This window comes from Natator depressus, chromosome 6, assembly GCF_965152275.1.
Source record: "Natator depressus isolate rNatDep1 chromosome 6, rNatDep2.hap1, whole genome shotgun sequence".
NCBI classification, from domain to species: domain Eukaryota; kingdom Metazoa; phylum Chordata; order Testudines; family Cheloniidae; genus Natator; species Natator depressus.
This window is the reverse complement of record NC_134239.1, coordinates 111,628,869-111,648,003: the sequence shown is the minus strand read 5'-3', so window position 1 is coordinate 111,648,003 and position 19,135 is coordinate 111,628,869. Positions and strand designations below refer to the sequence as shown.

At 44.2% G+C, this 19,135-nt stretch overlaps 1 protein-coding gene across 1 annotated transcript in view; it reads right to left on the bottom strand.

Moving 5' to 3' along the window:
* TRMT61A (tRNA methyltransferase 61A) overlaps positions 1–10,096 on the bottom strand; it is a 36,646-nt gene extending 26,550 nt beyond the window's left edge. Inside the window, exons 1-2 of the mRNA XM_074957177.1 lie at positions 9,966–10,096; positions 7,278–7,642 (exon numbers count right to left, since the gene is read on the bottom strand). Coding sequence (XP_074813278.1) covers positions 7,278–7,608 — 331 coding nt within the window. The 5' untranslated portion in view covers positions 7,609–7,642; positions 9,966–10,096. The remainder of the gene's footprint in view (positions 1–7,277; positions 7,643–9,965) is intronic.
* Positions 10,097–19,135: the final 9,039 nt, after the last annotated feature.

Below are 19,135 nucleotides of genomic sequence, written 5' to 3'. Positions count from 1 at the left end.
TCGATGCTAGCCACAGTATTGCGGACACACTCCGCCGACTTAATGCGCTTAGTGGGGACATAGAAATCGATTTTATACAATCGATTGTGTAAAAATAGACTTCTATAAAATCGACCTAATTTCGTAGCGTAGACATAGTTTGCAACATGCAGCAATTGCCAAGTATAGCGATTGACTGAGATTAAAGCTACCTGACAGAGATGGAAGTCTGAGAGAAAAGGCCACTTTCTACAGACAGGTATTTTAACCCTCTCAGGGCTATCTTGAGTCTCTTTCTTCTCCGCAAAGCTCAGACTGTGTATCCTGTATCTGACTTTTTGCAGGTTCTCTCATTGTGAAGTTACCCAATTCTGAGAGCAGTACTCTAAAAAGTACAGTTCAACCTCAGAGTTACAAACTGACCAGTCAAACACACACCTCATTGGAACTGGAAGTATGCAATCAGGCAGCAGCAGACAAAAACAAGAAAAAAAAGAAAAGCAAATACAATACAGTGCTGTGTTAAATATAAACTACTAAAAATAACGGGAAAGCAGCATTTTTCTTCCGCATAGTAAAGTTTCAAAGCTGTATTAAGTCAATGTTCAGTTGTAAACTTTTGGAAGAACAACCATAATGTTTTGTTCAGAGTTACGAACAACCTCCATTCCTGAGGTGTCTGTAACTCTGAGGTTCTCCTGTAACCTTAACTCTAAAAGGTAGCTCTGGCTATAGTTAAAACATAAATTTTTTAAATTTAGATAGCAGCAGGAGATGGGGAAGAGAAAGGTTCACCCACTAAGTATCACAGATGAGACATTAGCCAGATTCCTAGATCCTTCAAAACCTGGGAATAGTGCATTTGTATCATTTTAATAGTAGGGCAAATATCTGGAGACACTGGCAGCAAGCTACTCTTTAAAAATAAAGTCAGTAGAAAAATAAGCTGTAGTAATACTTTTATATCACGACTGTGTTTTTTAATCTAAACCCATTTCCAAGACTCAATGGTACAAAATTAAAGATTCTAGTCATCTTTTTTTTTTCCCCCCTAAAAGAAAAAAAAATCCTTTTACCTAAATTGCTTGAGATATAGTATTATGCAGAATTTATTCCATTTCATTTCAGACTGAAAGCATTTTATCTTTCCCTCCTTATTTCAGTCTTATGGGTATGACACAAGAAATGAGGAAATTCAACACCAGCTGTTAATATAAACATTAAGCTAAATTCTACTCTGTTTCACTGATGTAAATGCAGAGCAATTTGCTGCAGTCTGTGAAGTTACTCTCTGTTTACAGCAGTGTAACAAAGCAAAATTTGACCCATTCATTGCTATTACATCAGCAACATAAAATAAAGTAAAATAAAAGCCAAATCGTCGTTAATGCTCTAGATGCATATAATACCAGCATCAGTAGGAAGCAGACTCAGAATGTCATTACTAGACTAGATTTCCTGGCTTGTTTCTGTTAATCACTGCAGGCTTGTTCCCTGTTAGGCCACAAAAGGTTAATCTAGAACTAATTATTTAGGATTGCTGGAATATAGTCTGATTTAGGATCGCACCAAAGTATGTTACATCATACCAGCCTCGGCCCTACTTGTCAACACTTGTAACATTTTTATTCAAATTGTCATTTCTGGTCACTTGCATTGTGCTTCTAAATAAATTCAGGTTTCAGAGTAGCAGCCCTCTTAGTCTGTATCCGCAAAAAGAAAAGGAGTACTTGTGGCACCTTAGAGACTAACAAATTTATTTGAGCATAAGCTTTCATAGCTCATGAAAGCTTATGCTCAAATAAATTTGTTGGTTGACTGTTGATAAAAGAAAAAGCATTGCTCCGGATTCATTTGGTTACTCCTTGAAATAAGTGAATTTATTTAAAAAAGGAGTACTGGTGGCACCTTAGAGACTAACAAATTTATGAGCTATGAAAGCTTATGCTCAAATAAATTTGTTAGTCTCTAAGGTGCCACCAGTACTCCTTTTTTAAATAAATTCACTTATTTCAAGGAGTAACCAAATGAATCCGGAGCAATGCTTTTTCTTTTATCAACAGTCAACCAACCCTTCAGGCACTGCAGGCCACAGGTATAGTAGTTAGTTGTTATTAGAATGGTCAAAATGGAAAAAATTTGGGGAGAAAAGGTGGGGTTGTTGAAGATGTAGTGGAAACCGATGAGGAATGTAGGTAGTCTGTCCAGAGGATGAAAATATCATTGATGTACTTCAGGTATATAATTGATTTCATAGTGCATTTGTCCAGAAATTCTTCCTCAAGGTGGCCCAGGAATAGGCTGGCATATTGGGAAGCCATCTTAGTACTCATAGCTGTTCCCATGGTTTGGATAAAGTGTAAAATTGTTATGGGTGAGGATGAAAGATGCAGTGACACAGTTATTGTGAGGGATGTTGATGTATAGGGAGGTGACATCTATGGTGGCAAGGATGGTGTTCTGAGGGTGGCTGGTTAATGTTGAGGAGTTTGTGGAGGAAGTCGGTTGTGTCTTGGAGGAAGCTGGTCCCTTGTGTGATGAGTGGCATGAGGATGGTTTCTGAGAGTCCTGATATTCATTCAGTAAGAGTGCCATGGCCAGACATGATGGGTCTGTCTGGGTCCTGTGTGTGTGTGTGTGTGTGTCTGTCTGTCTGTCTGAGAAAGCATGTAGAAGGTTCTTGGTGTGTGTCTGAGAAAGCATGTAGAAGGTTCTTGGTGTGGGATCATGGGTGATGAGGTTGTAGAGTTTCTCCTGGAGTTGTCTGGGGAAGGATTTGAGGATATCCTTAAATTCCTGGGTGAACTGTCGTGTGGAATCTTCGAATTCTTCATAATAAGTGGAGTCAGAGCTGTTGGCTGACCTCATTAATGTAGTCATCATGGCTGAGAACTACAATGACCCTCTTTGTCTGCTGATTTGATCTGTGACCCACTAACCCCCAGTTTATTGTTAACGGCCCACAACATCTTGAATAGTCTTTTAGAATGTGTGTTAACTACTTACTAAACAATCTATTCCACCTTGTATTTAGCTGTGACATTGAGAGTACCTTTCCCTGACCTGAGGAAGAGCTCAGAGACAAACTTTCCAGCTATATATTCACAAACAGAAGTTGGTTCAGTAAGAGATTTAAAAATTTTATTACAGCTAATGTTAAAAAAAATTATATAATACATAGTTTGGGAAAAGAGTGTCTGTACTTAGTGCTTAGATTATCCACAAATACAAAGTTAGTTTTTTAAAGTCATATGATACATAGAGTACATAATCAGCAATAACTAAAATTTAAGTGAATAGATTTAACAATACAGTTTTGGTATTAGAATCTGAATACTTGGGTACATCATTCGTGAAAAGTTGAACCGAGATTTGGTTGTGGAAAGCAAAATATATCAGTGAGTGGAGATTGTCCCTCACTAATTGAGAATTAGGTTGGTTGTCCATTTAGAAAATACAGTCCATGAGGAAAGTATCTGTTATTTTCCTGACTGTGCTTCTCATCGGCACTCTAGCTCACCCCTCCTTGTCCATGGCCAGTGATGTGTTCTATGTAGATGTCCCTTGTCCACCCGATGGCATCAGACACCATGAGTTGCCACATCAGTCGAGCGTAGCGTTGACTGATTCCGCATTCTCTCAGCACTCACTCATTACTGAGGTCCCATGCTCCTAAGGCTCCGACAATCAGTACGTGTGTCTGGACCTGGTAACTCTTAGCTCTCAAGGTTTCGGCCAGAGGGGCATATTTCTCTACCTTTCAAGCTCAGGCATCGTGGAAGGCCGGAGTCCTGTTCTCGAAGGGCACTGTGATGTCCACCATGACGATCTTCTTCCGGTCCTTGTTGGTGATGACGATGTTCAGTCGCAGTTGGCTGTCGGTTCTGGGGATGGCAGAGTTTACAGCAACCTTCCCCATGGGTGGCGGGATGGCTCTGGCCAGGCGATCTTGGATGGCGTTGTGTCACAGGTGCCAAGCTCTGGAATGGGGCTTGCAGCTACATAGGACGTGGGGTAGTGTCTCGTTGGCGTAGCAACACTTTCTGCATTGCTTGTCCCGATTCCCATGGCAGACGACTCCGTTCAGTGGGACGCAGTTGAGCCAGTCCCTAAGGATGAACCTCCTGTCGGCAAATCAGGTGAAGCTGCCCCCAGGGAGAAAGTCGTTGTTGGCGTCCCACTTGCATGTCACCTCAAACGCCTTGCCCTGGTCCAGCTTTCGTTTCAGGTTTTCCACGTATTGGCAGTGGATGGCATCCTTCAGGGTCCTCTCCAGCATGGTTCTAGCTCTTGGAGTGATGATAGTGTGATCTGTATTCTTCACCTGTGGCACCAGTACTCCTAGCTCCTGGCATTCCTTGCACCACATCCAGTGGCAGCAGATACGCTTCTCCAGTCATCGTAGCATTGCAGGCATGACTCCAGAGTGAAGCAAAGTCTCCCGTCTCTTCCAAATTCACCTTACAGCGAGCCAGTCAGGTAGTGGTGACATCTTGGTTGGAGGGGGTCCTGGCAATTTGCTTCTTGACGGCACCTGCAGAGCACTCTCCGCGATGTTCCTCACCATGGTGTCCGGGCACATCAAAAGGCGGAAGTGATCATGGCAACATCGCACAGATCACCCATTCGAGAGACGTTGGTGCCGCCCTGCCTGTGCAAGATATACACCAGTTAATTGCTGGCCCTCTGGGGGAGAAACATCCACTTCTTCACCAGCTGCCGGATGGTGCTGTCTGCCTTGTTCAGAGGTACCTTCGCCATGGCAGATCCCCTCAGGACGAATGAGATACGGGGGATCAGGAAGGTGTTCAAGGGGTTGATCTTCTGCCACAGCGCCAGTAGGGAGGAGTCGATCCTGGCCACATCTCGTAGGATCTCTGCGATAGTATCCTCAGGTGTCTGCTGGATGTAGAAACTCGTTGTTGATATGCTTGCCTGTCCTCGAGGAAGATCATGGGTTCACTCTGGACCTGAAAAGACGTCGCCTGGACCGAATCCCTTCTACTGCCATTGATATGCAGGGATGCAAACTTCCTGCCATTGAAGTGGAATCCCATCCAGTTGGCAGCCTTGCTGATGATGTCTAACATTTGTTGGAGACTCTCAGGGTTGTTTGCAATCAGGACCAGATTGTCTGTGTAGGCCAGGATATTCACTCTGTTGTCATATAGATTGAAACCACCTAGACCGCTGGAGATCGCTCGAATGAGCTGCTCTATGGCTAAGTTGAAACGATGGAGCTCAGGGGGCAGCTTTGCTTCACGTCGCTATGGATAGGAATTTTGGGTGTCTCTCCTTCCGCGCAGCGGATGGTGGTGGTGCAGCCTTCACACAGTTCCCGGACCAGTTGGAGAGAGTTTTCAGGCATACGTTCGAACTCTTGCAGCATGGCAAAAATGTGCTGATGGGGCATCGATCCAAAAGCATTAGCCAGGTCAAACCATGCTATGGCACATTGCCTCTGTGCCCTCCTGGCCACGTGGATGCCTCACCCACCTTGTCTCTCTAATATCCTGGGACCAACACATCTACAACAACTCTGCAATTCCAGCCCTAAGACTACCATTGTACAAACTAGAATCTGGACTTGTGGGGTTCAGAGTTTCTGCAGTATCAAGGGCTTGTGCAATAGTGCCTTATGCATCTGGAAATACCAGTTTCCAGTATTCAGGGGTTAAATATATACACATCACATTCCCTGACCCACAAATTTGAAACAGAATGACAGATGAAATTTTAGTTGCATGTGAAAAACAGCCGTGCCTAAAAGGCTGCCAATTATTATGCAAGACTGGGAATGGGAAATCTTAACCAAAAATACAGCATAACAACATTGTGCACTCCTTTTATGCATCTGCTCTTGAGAGTCAAGGGACAAGCAGGTTTACAAAATGATTCAATGGAGGCAGACAGAATAAATCCCTCAAAAAGAAAGGCAGCTATATACATTAATAAAAATTATATAATTTCCCCTACAGTACAGGAAAGTAATCAAATGGCAGGAAATTATTATGTAGCCCTAATAATGCTGCCTGCAGTAAAAAAAAAAAAATTAAAGCATCACATAATATATTTAATCAATATGATAATGAACATTTAGTATAAAATATAACAACTCCCCTTTTGCATCGCAAGCAACAGCCTAGCATTTATAATGTTTAAAGCACACTTTATACGCTAAACAAAACACACCACTAATCCATTCAGAGGGTTAAAATCATTTGTATGAAAAGCAGTGGAACATGTGCACAGATCACCATTGGTATCAAACCACCCATTGTACATTCCATTGCAGCTGACCTTTGTGTGCTCTTTCAGTACTGCATATAGCACATACATAGTATAAGAAAGGCCAAATATGTGGATTATGTAGCCTGGTGAACGCTCCCATTTTATCCCACGTATTACCCGTTTAACCCATACCATTTTGTTTTCTTTTTCAACCTGTATAAGTTCTACCAATGCTCAAGTTATTTTCGAAGAATGTAGGATTTATATCTGAGGTTTGTCAGATAAGCTGTTCTGTAGACAACTCCCCCCACACCTAATACTATTTAAACAAACTGAACTATTTCATCTGAAACTGGCACATTCCCAAAGACCAACTCATAATTTTAAGAGGAACCCCCCCCCAAAAAAACACTAATTCACCCCCCAAAGGGGAAAAAAGTGTAAAATTATTTATTTTAACTCACTAACCTTGTTATACATGCTTCTGCACATGGTCCCCGCCATATTGAGCCAATGTCACATAAGTGTCTTTTCAGTACAGAAAAACAGAGCATTTGCTAACATTCATAAATGAAGTAGAATTATTCAAGCTGTAGGCCAGGAAGGCTCTAGCAGCAACAGAACAATTCTATATCTATATAAAGTTTAAAACAAAGTCTGTTGCTAGTTAAAGTGTTGTTGAGAACTGCTGGGTTAACTAAGGGGTCCAAGGCCCCCTGGAGGGCCACGAGCAGGTTTCAGAGGGTCCACCAGACAGGCCCGGCATTAGATTCACTGGGGCTCAGGGCAAAAAGCCAAAGTCCAGCTGCCCCAAGCCCCGCCATCCGGGCCTGAGGGTGAAGCCTGAGCAGCTTAGCTTTGCGGGGCACCCTGTCATGTGGGGCTCTGGGCAATTGCCCTGCTTGCTACCCCCTAATGCCGGCCCTGCCTTTTGTATGCAGAAAAACAGCTGTCGTGGCACAGGTGGGCTGTGGAGTTTTTAATAGCATGTTAGGGGAGGCCCCAGAAAGAAAAAGGTTGAGAAGCCCTGAGTTAATACACTAAAATCCCTTATTAAAAACTATTACCTGATTCACACACTATGGATCCGGGCTTCAATTCCAGCATCATGGTGATTAAAGAGATGTCAGTTGAATAAAGAATTTGTGTTCTGTGGGGAAGATTCATAGTCCACAACTCTGGGGTTGGATGAAGAATAAACACCCAGCCTCCTTTACTGCAGGTCACCTTTGAGCCGTACCTTTTGCCTATGAGATCACTGGAATGTCTAATGACCCCATACTTAGTCTGAGTTTTACTGCCATGTTGGACTTTCACAGGAAACATCGATTCATGGCCCAAGAACACAATAGCTGTGTCTCCATCTTTTATCGTATCTCCGTAGTCAACAAAACTCATTGTGATAATCTTCTAGTCGGCTGGATATTTTCACCTAAAGGAAAAGAAACATACAAGAGAGTTTTATACCTTTAGATCATGATGGAGTTTTATATGGAATTATGAATGATAAAAGCAAGACTATGTCATAGACTATCAGGGTGGGAAGGGACCTCAGGAGGTCATCTAGTCCAACCCCCTGCTCAAAGCAGGGCCAAGCCCCAATTTTTGCCCCAGATCCCTAAATGGCCCCCTCAAGGATTGAACTCACAACCCTGGGTTTAGCAGGCCGATGCTCAAACCACTGAGCTATGGGATAGCTTATTATGGGATAGCTCAGTGGTTTGAGCACCGGCCTGCTAAACCCAGGGTTGTGAGTTCAATCCTTGAGGGGGCCATTTAGGGATCTGGGGCAAAAATTGGGGCTTGGCCCTGCTTTGAGCAGGGGGTTGGACTAGATGACCTCCTGAGGTCCCTTCCCACCCTGATATTCTGTGAGTCATGTTCTATATCTAAAGCTTGAAGAAACTATACACAAAATGGCTACTAAACTTAACGTAGTTCTGGAAACATTTAGAAATGTAACAAAAGACACTGGACCAAATCCTTGTCCCACAAAAAGCTCTCATTGACGTCAGCGTGACCAACATTTGTCCCATTGTACACTGAATTGCATTTATAATTTTAAACAAATTTAAGCAAACAAATTCTTTCTTCAGCTTGTTCCACATTGTTACAGAGCGATCTACAAGGAAATATGAACTGTAGCTGTCTATTAAACTCCACTGCACAAGTTCTCAAGCATGCCTGCTAGGCAGTGACTTTTGTTCTCTCTCTTTGGTGATTTATGACTTAAGACAACAAACATTCTATCCAGAGCAAGAGCCACCCCTAGAACTGGGTAAGCTTAGCTTTTGACACCATGGATAGAAGTTAATGGGAAAATTTCTACTCAATTGGTTTCAAATTCTGGTTCACGAAAGCTTCAACATAACCAAAGGATGGCCCATGTTAGATTTTAAAAGAAGAGGCTAAATGGAGTGAGGGATTCCCCTGGCATGAAGGTTTCATGTCAGGTCATCCAAGAGCCTTAATGTGATCCCTTTAAACAATTAACCATTTACAAATATGTATCTTTAAACAGTCTTCCATGAACTTAAAAGCCAGAGCAGAAGAGTAAAGCTTTGTGGGGCTGTTAACTTTCAGCTATCAAATATCAATTAATTGTGGATTTTAGCTGATGTGGTAACTTGGATATACTTTTTACCCAAGATATCGGGTTATTTACTGTTGGGTTTTGGTTTCTACCTGCAACGATAGAAGTAGTTAACTCTCAAGTTGCTGTGCATATACCGTAGCTGCAGTTTTTCTACCATTGTATTTATAGAGTGACTAGCTACTTAACTTTATAAAGCTAGAATAACCTGAGCTATGAAATGGAAAAAATATTTTATATTCCTGTAAACCAAAAATAGTTCCAGCCTTCAAGAAGTTCTTTCCCAAACAGACTTTGCATCTCCAGCTGCAGACTGGGGAGAAGTAGTTGTTTACACATTACTGAAGGGTTAAATTGTGCAATATAAAATAGAGACTCCCCCTTATAAAGACAGAAATCTGGTGCATGAACCAGGAGCAACAAAGAGAAGTAAGGCACAACATTTATGGTGCCTTGCATAGTCCCTCATCTGGGTTTGAAACACAGCATTCTTTTACAAACACTCCTATAAAATATGCGGGCCACGAGATCCAGTATTTGGCTATCAGCTATAGCGTTTATTATAATCATCCTCCTTGGCCTGTAAGCAAAGGAAATCTTTGACTCCTGGACAGAGCCCTAGAGGAAGAACTGCTTTATCTATTTACTTTTTATAAATACGATAACTCAGCTGCTAGAATCTAGAGTCAAATTAGCTCAGTGCAGTTTTGAAAACCTAATGGCTGCTTTAAGGCCACTTTAGAGTTAGTTAACTTGATTCTCTATTTACTAGCCCTAGAATTAGACGCTCAAATAAAGGAGGCGGGGAGGGGAGGCAGGAAGATGCTGTAGGGATTAGAAAGCAGCAGCATTAACCTGTGAAGGGTCCAGCTCGCGACGACACCCCAGTGACATGCTTCAAGGCAGCTCGGGTCAAGCTAACATTGGCCACTCAAGGGGGGAGACACGTGGGTGGGGTGAGCAGGGGGACAGATGACCCAGAGCTGGCCTCACTGTCTCCCAGCCCCTTCCTTCCCCCCACGGCCCAGGCTCCTTCCCTGCCGCAGGGTGTCCGCCCCTCTCCAGGTGCCAGTCTCCCAGCCTAGGCCAGTGGGTGCGTGTGGGTAACACAACACCCACCTCCCCCAGCCCCAGCCCCAGCCGCCCCACCCGGTGCCTTTACCTGCCTGGGCTTCCCCCTCCGGGCGGGGACATTAAAGGAGCCACCGGCCCCGGCTCGGCTCACACGCGTGGTGCTCAAAGCCCCGCTTCCTCCTTCCGCCCTGGTCGCAGGCTGCTGACGCTCCGCTTCCCTCCCTCCCCATGAGTCCCCTGCGCCGGAGCGAGCTGGCACCTGCCGGCCCAGCATCCCCGCCGGAGCAGAGTCAGAGCGGGGAGCCCGGCCCCCTGCCACCTCCCCGGCAACGCTGCAATTCCGGACCCCGCTCCCGGCACGTGGGGACCCGGGGACTGGGAAGAGCCCCGCCCCAGGGAGCAGCCCGAGTGCCCCCCCGCCCCAGCTCCTGACCGGGACGGGGGAGACTCCCCCATTCTGGATTCCCTGTAAGGCGCATTTTTAAAGCTCTCCTATCAGCAGGAGGGTTTCTGCTGTGGGCTTGTCTCGGGGAGGATCAGTCCTCAGCAGGGCTTAAATTGTGGGCGGGCTGAGCCCCGGCACTTCTAGGCTTAGCAGTTCATAGCCCCCCCACCCCGCACGGCTGGGTTTGCCATGTAAGTTCTGAAAGTAAAAGAAAATTGCTTGAGCCCTGGTTCCTCTTTCATTACCAATTAAGCCCTGGTCCTGGGAGTCTCACTCACATCAGAGCCTGAGCTGTCATTGCAGGGGTCTCTCCCTTATGCACCCCGCCCCCTAAACCAAGAGCCACAGGGATGAACTTCTCCGAGTTGGCTGTGTGTTCAGATCTAATCTGCCCACTCTTGCTCAACTGGAGGAAGAGGGAACGGGCTAATTCTGGATTCCTTGAAAGGGCGTATTTAATAGTATCTCCCTGTGCTGATGAAGGACTTTGCATTGTGTTTCAATGAGACTTTAGAGGACATTGAATGAAAGAACACTGAAGTAGTCTGGGTCCAAAATGTGGCTGTATTAAAAGAACAGATTTTACTAAACTTATTAGTAATATCATTTTTTCCTGAAATAAAAAAAAATCAACAGGTTTTTGCAACATTTTGCTAGTGCATGAAAGTGAATTTGCCTAGTTTGTTTTCATTCTGGTTGGCCCATGAAATGCAACAGGACCCTGATCCCACACTGAGCTCTGTGCAGGCAGCTTCCTGCACCCACACAGAGCCTTAGTGACTTATTCTTTCAATATTAATAATGATACTTACCTCCTTTGTAAAATGCTTTTCTATGGAGCCCATTATAAAGATTGTTGTTATTACCAATAATCTGAGCTGGTAATAATAACTTAAAGACTTTTTTTAAAATATACGATTTTTGTCTTGGTGGTGTTTTTTAAGAGTAAGCATGCACTTAGTACAGCACCGGCACAATCTTAAACTTTATGGATGAAATCCTCAGCCCACTGAAGTCATTCGAGTTTTGCTATTGACTTCAATGGGATCAAGATTTCATGCTAACTATTCAGGAAAATAGGCAGAATTCAGAAATAAGTTCTCTAGAATACATTGCTGTTATACGAAGGATCTAATTCTGGGAAAGAGCTGACAACAACTAGCCGTTACATAGGCTATAGGGAAAAAAGACATTAATTCAGGAGAAATAGAAGCAGTGTTCTAAAGACCAAGAGTGATAAACTCTCACCATCACCTAAATTGCATGTTAAAGGTTTAAGTAGTGTGTAGACTGGTGGTCTCCAAACTGTGGGGCACGCCCCACAGGGGAGCATGGAGGAATATTTGGGGAGGGCACAGCGGGACCCAGGCCGGTCCCCATTGGGGCAGGGAGGGAGTGCCACCTAGCCTCACTCCGTCCCCGTTCCGCTCCCGCCCTGCCTTTAGTTGCAGCTCTGGCCACAGCCTTGTCTCCCGGCCCCAATCACAGCACACAGGCCCCAGCCATGGCCCCACTCCCAGCCCTGGCTCCTGACCCCAGCCACATTCTGGACCCGGCCCACGGCTCTGGCCCTGCTCCCAGCCATGCCTCCTGACTGTGCTTCTTCTGGGGGCATGGACAGGTTTCATTATGGATAAAGGGAGGGGCTGATGGAAAAAGTTTGAAGATCACTGGTGTAGACCTATACATGGGCCTGTGGCAATGGGAAATTTCTCTGTAGAGAGGAAAGAGTAGAAGAATACTTCATTTTCTGTTTGCAAAGGAGCCCCAGAGACCTTGAATAGGAAGGGTACACACAAATAGAAAGCACTTGAGACGTCTTGGGGTATGTCTACACTACGAAATTAGGTCGATTTTATACATGTCGATTTTTAGAAATCAATTTTATACAGTCGATTGTGTATGTTGCCACTAAGCACATTAGGTTGGCGGAGCGTGTCCTCAATACCGTGGCTAGCATCGACTTACAGAGCGATGCACTGTAGGTAGCTATCCCACAGTTCCCACAGTCTCTACTGCCCATTGGAATTCTGGGTTAAGCTCCCAATGCCTGATGGGGCAAAAACATTGTTAAGGGTGGTTTAGGGTACATGTCGTCAGTCGCCCCTCCCTCCGTGAAAGCAATGGCAGACAATCGTTTCGCGCCTTTTTCCCTGGGTTACCCATGCAGACGCCATACCACAGCAAGCATGGAGCCCGCTCAGCTCACCGCTGCTGTTGTGAGCATTGTAAACATATCGCGCATTATCCTGGAGTATGTGCAGAACCGGGCTAAGAGAGCTAGCACGAGGAAGATTCTGATGAGGACATGGACACAGATGTTCCTGAAAGCACGGGCTGTGGCAATTGGACATCATGGCAGCAGTGGGGCTGGTTGATACAGTGGAACGTCGATTCTGGGCCCAGCAAACAAGCACAGACTGGTGGGACCACATGGTGTTGCAGTATGGGATGATTCACAGTGGCTGCAAAACTTTCGCATGTGTAAGACCACTTTCCTTGAACTTTGTGACTTGCTTTCCCCCACCCTGAAGCGCAGGAATACCAAGATGAGAGCTGCCCTGATGGTTGAGAAGCGAGCGGCTATAGCCCTGTGGAAGCTTGCAATGCCTGACTGTTACCGGTCAGTTCGGAATCAATTTGGAGTGGGCAAGTCTACTGTGGGGACTGCTGTGATCCAAGTAGCAAATGCAATCACTGACATTGTGCTATCAAGGGTAGTGACTCTGGGAAATGTGCAGGTCATACTGGATGGCTTTGCTGCAATGGAGTTCCCTAACTGTGATGGGGAGATAGACGGAACACATATCCCTATCTTGGCACCGGACCACCTTTCCAACCAGTATATAAACCTCAAGGGGTACTTCTCAATGGTGCTGGAAGCACTGGTGGATCACAAGGGATGTTTCACTGACATCAGCGTGGGATGGCCGGGAAAGGTGCATGACACTCGCATCTTTAGGAACTCCTGGCTGTTTGAGCAGTTGCAAGAAGGGACTTACTTCCCAGACCAGAAAATTACCATTGGAATGCCAATTTCAATTACCATTGAAATGCCAATAGTTATCCTTGGGGACCCAGCCTACCCCTTGCTCCCATGGTTCATGAAGTCGTACACAGGTAGCCTGGACAGTAGTAAGGAGCAGTTCAACTGCAGGCTGAGCAAGTGCAGAATGGTGCCTTTGGATGTTTAAAAGCCGCTGGCGCTGTTTGCTGACTAGATTAGACCTCAGCACAACCAACATTCCCATTGATATTGCTGCTTGCTGTGTGCTCCATAATATCTGTGAGAGTAAGGGGGAGACGTTTATGGTGGGGTGGGAAGTTGTGGCAAATCGCCTGGTGGCCGATTTTGAGCAGCCAGACACCAGGGCAATTAGAAGAGCACAGCTTGGTGTGCTGCGCATCAGGGAGGCTTTGAAAACCAGTTTTATGACTGGCCAGGCTACAGTGTGACAGCTGTGTGTGTTTCTTCTTGCTGCAAATCCTCCCCCTTTGTTGATTTTAATTCCCTGTTAGCCAAACACCCTCCCCACTTCGATCACAGCTGGCAAAGGAAATAAAGTAACTATTGTTTTGAAACCATGCATTCTTTCTTTATTAATTAAAAAAAAGTGAGATAACTGACAAGGTAGCCTGGGTGGGGTGGGGTGCGGGAGGAGGGAAGGACAAGGCCGCATTCCTTATTGCAGCCACACTACAAATCAAAACTGTTTGAATGACAGCCTTCTGTTGCTTGGGCCATCCTCTGGAGTGGAGTGGCTGAGTGCCCAGAGCCTTCCCCCCTCCCTGCGTTCTTAGGCATCTGGGTGAGGAGGATATGGAACTTGGGGAGGAGGGCAGGCGGTTATACAATGGGTGCAGTGGGGGGTCTGTGCTCTTGTTGGCTTTCCTGCAGCTCCAACAGACACTTCATCATGTCCGTTTGCTCCCGCATTAGCCTCAGCATCACCTCCTGCCTCTGCTCTTCGTGCTCACTTAATGTTTCCTGGCCTCTGCCACTGAATGCCTCCATGCATTAAGCTGTGCCCTATCAGTGCGGGAGGATTGCATGAGCTCAGAAAACATGTTATCGTGAGTGGGTGTTTTTTGCCTTCTAATCTGTGATAACCTCAGGGACGGAGATGATAGGGGGAGTATAGAAACATTTGCACCTGGGGGGAGATAAAAAGGGAGAGCAAAATTTAAGATGATACATTTCTGAGAACAAAAGGGAGGCTCTTCCACCGTGAATCAAGCAATTCACAGCAGACAGCACATGTGCTTTATGTACAAGGTCACATTTTGCCTTTTATATTGAGCACCTCCCGGTATGGTGACACATCACAAATGGCTGGGCAACAGAATTCGGTTTTCAGGCAGCCATGGTAAGCCTTTTGCAGGTGTTCACGGACAGTGGTGCGGTAGAAGTAGGGTCCCTGCCTAGAATGTCATGCAGCTGATCATAGAAGTGGCATGTATGGGGCTGTGACCCGGAGCAACCGTTTGCCTCCTTTGTCTTTTGGTAGGTTTGCCTGAACTCCTTGACTTTCACGCGGCACTCCTGTGTGTCCCTGTTGTAGCCTCTCTCCACCATGCCCTGTGCGATTTTGGCATATATATTAGCATTTCTTCTTTTTAATCGGATTTTGGCCTGCACAGATTCTTTTCCCCATACAGCAATCAGATCCAGTGTCTCCCTTTTGCTCCATGCTGGAGCTCGTTTGCGATTCTGGGGGGGACTGCATGGTCACCTGTGCTGCTGAGCTCACCAGGCTGACCAAACAGGAAATGAAATTCAAAATTTCCCAGGGCTTTTTCTGTGTACCTGGCTAGTGCATCGGATTTCAAAGTGCTGTCCAGAGCGGTCACATTGGAGCACTCTGGGATAGCTTCCGGAGGCCAATACCATTGAATTGAGTCTGCACTACCCCAAATTCGACCCAACAAGGGCGATTTTAGTGCTACTCCCCTCGCCGGGGAGGAGTACAGAAGTTGATTTTAAGAGCCCTTTAGGTCAATGGAACAGGGTTGGTTGTGTAGATGCATTCATTTTTAAATCGACCTAACGCGGCTAAATTCGACCTCACCCGTAGTGTAGACCAGGGCTTGGATTTGTAGATTCTTCTCTATGCTGACAAGGCAGATAATCCTATACATTTTTCTTCATTAACTAATAATTTATAATACACAATAGTTAAGGCAAAAAAATCTTTTAGGTATCTAATGCAATAACATTTTGAAGCAATGAGCAGAGAATTGGGCATTAAGTAAAAGGATCAAGGACTGCGGGTGGACCTGAAACCTAATGAAATCATGATCAGTGCAAACTCGGATGGAAGCTCTGTCTATGGGAAAGAATTGATGAACCTCCATCCTTTTTCCTTTTAAATCAATGGAAGCTTTACCGTTGCCGGCAGCAGGAGCAGGAGCAGTCTGGTTTACCTCTTGAGCCAACTATGCCTGTTCAAATACAACTGTTTTTTAACCAGTTTGTTACACCCTCCTCTGACCAGGACATAACAAATGCAGTTTCTTAGATTGTGTTACCCCAGATATCCTGCAGCCTTTCTGCCTTACAACCATATGGTTGTATGTCTGCACCTACCACATTGCGTAACTATTTTGGAGTAATGGCATTCTGGGAAAAGGTGGTTGTTCGAAGAATTGATCCAGCAAGGGAATTGCCAGCCCCCAGCTACCTTTAACTTCAATGAGAGCTGTTAATACTCAGCAACTCACAGGAGGTGCTCAGCCCTTCGCATGAATGGGCCGAAGATGACAAAACATTTGAAACAAATTGCCAATAAACATGCCAAATGTGATAGTCAGGCAGGTATATTTAATGGTTAAGATAAATTTATCCTCCATTTGTGTGGGAAGAGAAGTTAAGTTAAACAAATGCAGCAACAGCGAAATCCTTCCAGTATATTAATCCACATACATTCTGGCTTGTTTTCAAAGTACTGTTTTATGGCAATTTATAACCCAGCTTGCTAGCTCAGGAATTGGACACAAAACTGTTGGGGATGGTAGTTCACCATCTATTGCTGTCTCCTCTGTTCTGGATGTTCTTCTGAATGCTCAAGGAAATGTTTACCCTGTAATTCTCCAGACTCATCTTAGGTTTACCTGGGTCATTTCAGAAGATGTGTAACATGCATCTCCTTTTGCACTCATATACAGACAACATTTATAATTAAGCCACTTGGGAAGTTCACTGTGTGACCTGTGTCTGACTTCCCTTAAATTCTCGACCATCTAAAGCTCAACATGGAAATCTCTGGGATCATTACCCCACATCTCCATCTTGGGCTGCATCACTGCAACTTACTGTATAAATCAGCAAGCATCAGGATGTTAATTACTCCATTATATAAGGCAATATAATGCTGCCATTATTGCAGCTGGATAAGCAAATACGGGCTTACCTGAAGAAAATATTGTTTTTCAGCAGATGAACTAGATATAATGGTCAGTCACTGTCTGTTGACACATTAACTTTAGTCTACTGAACAACACTTACAATTAAGCCACTGGGGAAGTGGGGTGGGGGGGTTGATGTAACAGAAAGACTATGGATCCAATGTAGGCAAAACTCTCAGCGAATCTCAAAATTCTAGGTGAGCCAAAGATAGCTAAGTCAGATGGGACCACGTCTGTCATATTGACTACAAGAAATTTGCCAAATAATGAAGGACAGAATGAGGGACTGTTGGGTACAGTTCATATGTATTTATTACACATGTGAATTGTACATAGTTTGTTTGACTCCTTCTCCCCCACCTTTTGCATGTTGCTTGTCTTCTTCAGATGAAAGCTTTGTAGGGCAGGGATTGTCTCTCTCCCTGTGTGTGTTAATGATGCTTGGCAGATCAAGGGCTCTGATGGAATATAAAATAAAATAAATAATAATAATAGTGATATTCCTGCTTCTGGAATATTGGAAGGGAAAGTGTGTCTAGTGATTAGAGCAGGGGCCTTGGAATCAGGGCTTCTGGCTCTGCACTGAGAAGCTGCATGACGTTGGGCAAGTTAACCTCTCTATGCCACAATTTGCTTATCTAAAAATGGGTATAATAGAGGATGGTTTCTTGCCTAAGTGTTCATTTGATGGAAAAACATCAACATATACAGAGCCCACCAATGGGACCTGTATATGTTGATGTTTTTCCATTGTTGGTGTGGAAACAGGGAGTGAAGCCAAGCAACAGCAGATTGAATGAAAGAGTTATAAAATTCTTGCTGAAAATGAAAAATAGGGTTAGCAATGATGCAATGAAGATCATGTGACCTTATCCATGAATAACCTAAAACTGACCTTTGTAACATAATGGATGCCCAGTGGGATGCATAAGGCTGGAATTAAAGAGAATTATCACAGCTGGAGCTGTTACCAGAGGAGAAGAGTGCATAACAATTCTGGGAAGAAATCAGAGACCACAGAAATACAATATTAAATTACTGGTGTATTATTCTTTATATTTATTATTATTAATATAGCACCAAACATGTTCTTGGCACTTTGCACCAAATGATCCAGAATCTGAATTGTACATGACATTGGGACATAATAACTTTGACAAAATTACAGAAGAAGTTGTTACTAAGAGCATCCATAGCCAAATGTATTATTTCAAGGACTATGGCTCTGATTTTGCACTTACATTCATTTTACCATAGTGTAACTTACTGTCATCACTGCCGATTGATGCTAGTATAATTGAGATCAGACTTGTGCACTAGAAGTCTGTGCAAACTGTGAACACACCTGACTGGTACATACAGATGGGGGCTTTAGAAAGTTTGGAGGAGATTTAATATGGTTTGAAAGATAGAAAGGATATTGAGAGGATTTTTCTTTGTTCCCGGAGACAAAGGGCCTGCCCGAAGACTGGCAGCCCCCAATGACTTCAGCAGGAGTTCTGTGTGCTCAGCACCTCTGAATATCAGATAGACCCTGATTAATTCAGATATTGTCCGTGCCAAACATAATGAAATTTTGTTTGTAGTGGTCTGAGTTTTTATTTTATAGTCATGTTCTACGTTCATTCCTTATCCCAAATACTTTTTATTTACAATACTTTGACTCTTCCTTTACTGAATGTGGATAATGATGGTAGGAGTAGGAATTGGGAGAGGTACTTGGGTTTATATCCCATGACAGTCATAACTTACATTAAAATAACAGCCCTCTTATTTGAGCATATATAAATGTATAATCCCCTGTTCCATTCAGACAAATGTAAGGCCTACTGTAATAACTATGTTTCAGAAAGAAATATAAAGTGTAACGGTATCAGGTTGAAAGTAAAGTCATTAACTTTGCTTTTTCCTTAGCCTCAGTAGCATCTAACTTTAGGCCAAATCCTGCTTGTTGTACTCACCCGAGTAATCCCATTAAAGTTAACAGCACTACTTTCATGAGTAAGGCGAGCAGGATTTAGTCTTTTAATTTCTGTTTTCAACTCTCCAATGCAGCTTCCCCCCTACCTACCCCCCTCTTTTTTTGCACACAATAAAATAAGAGGCTTGGTGTACTTTATTAATCAAGTATGCTTTCCTTCAAATTAAACTGTGAGACAAACTCACTATTTTAACATTTCAAGGAGGCTGAGAATAGGTACTAGATCGTCAGCCATTATTCTTATCATAGTTTCTAACCAGTGAACTCAGAGGCAGTTAATCACTCACATGACTCTTAGGTCAGGCTGGTCCTAACATCACAAAGACCGTACTTTTATTACATCAGATTATTATAGTCATTGTTAAATATTTACTAAAGGCAGCAAGTCTGAATGGCAAAAAAGCTGTGTGGGTCTAATAGTGCTGGG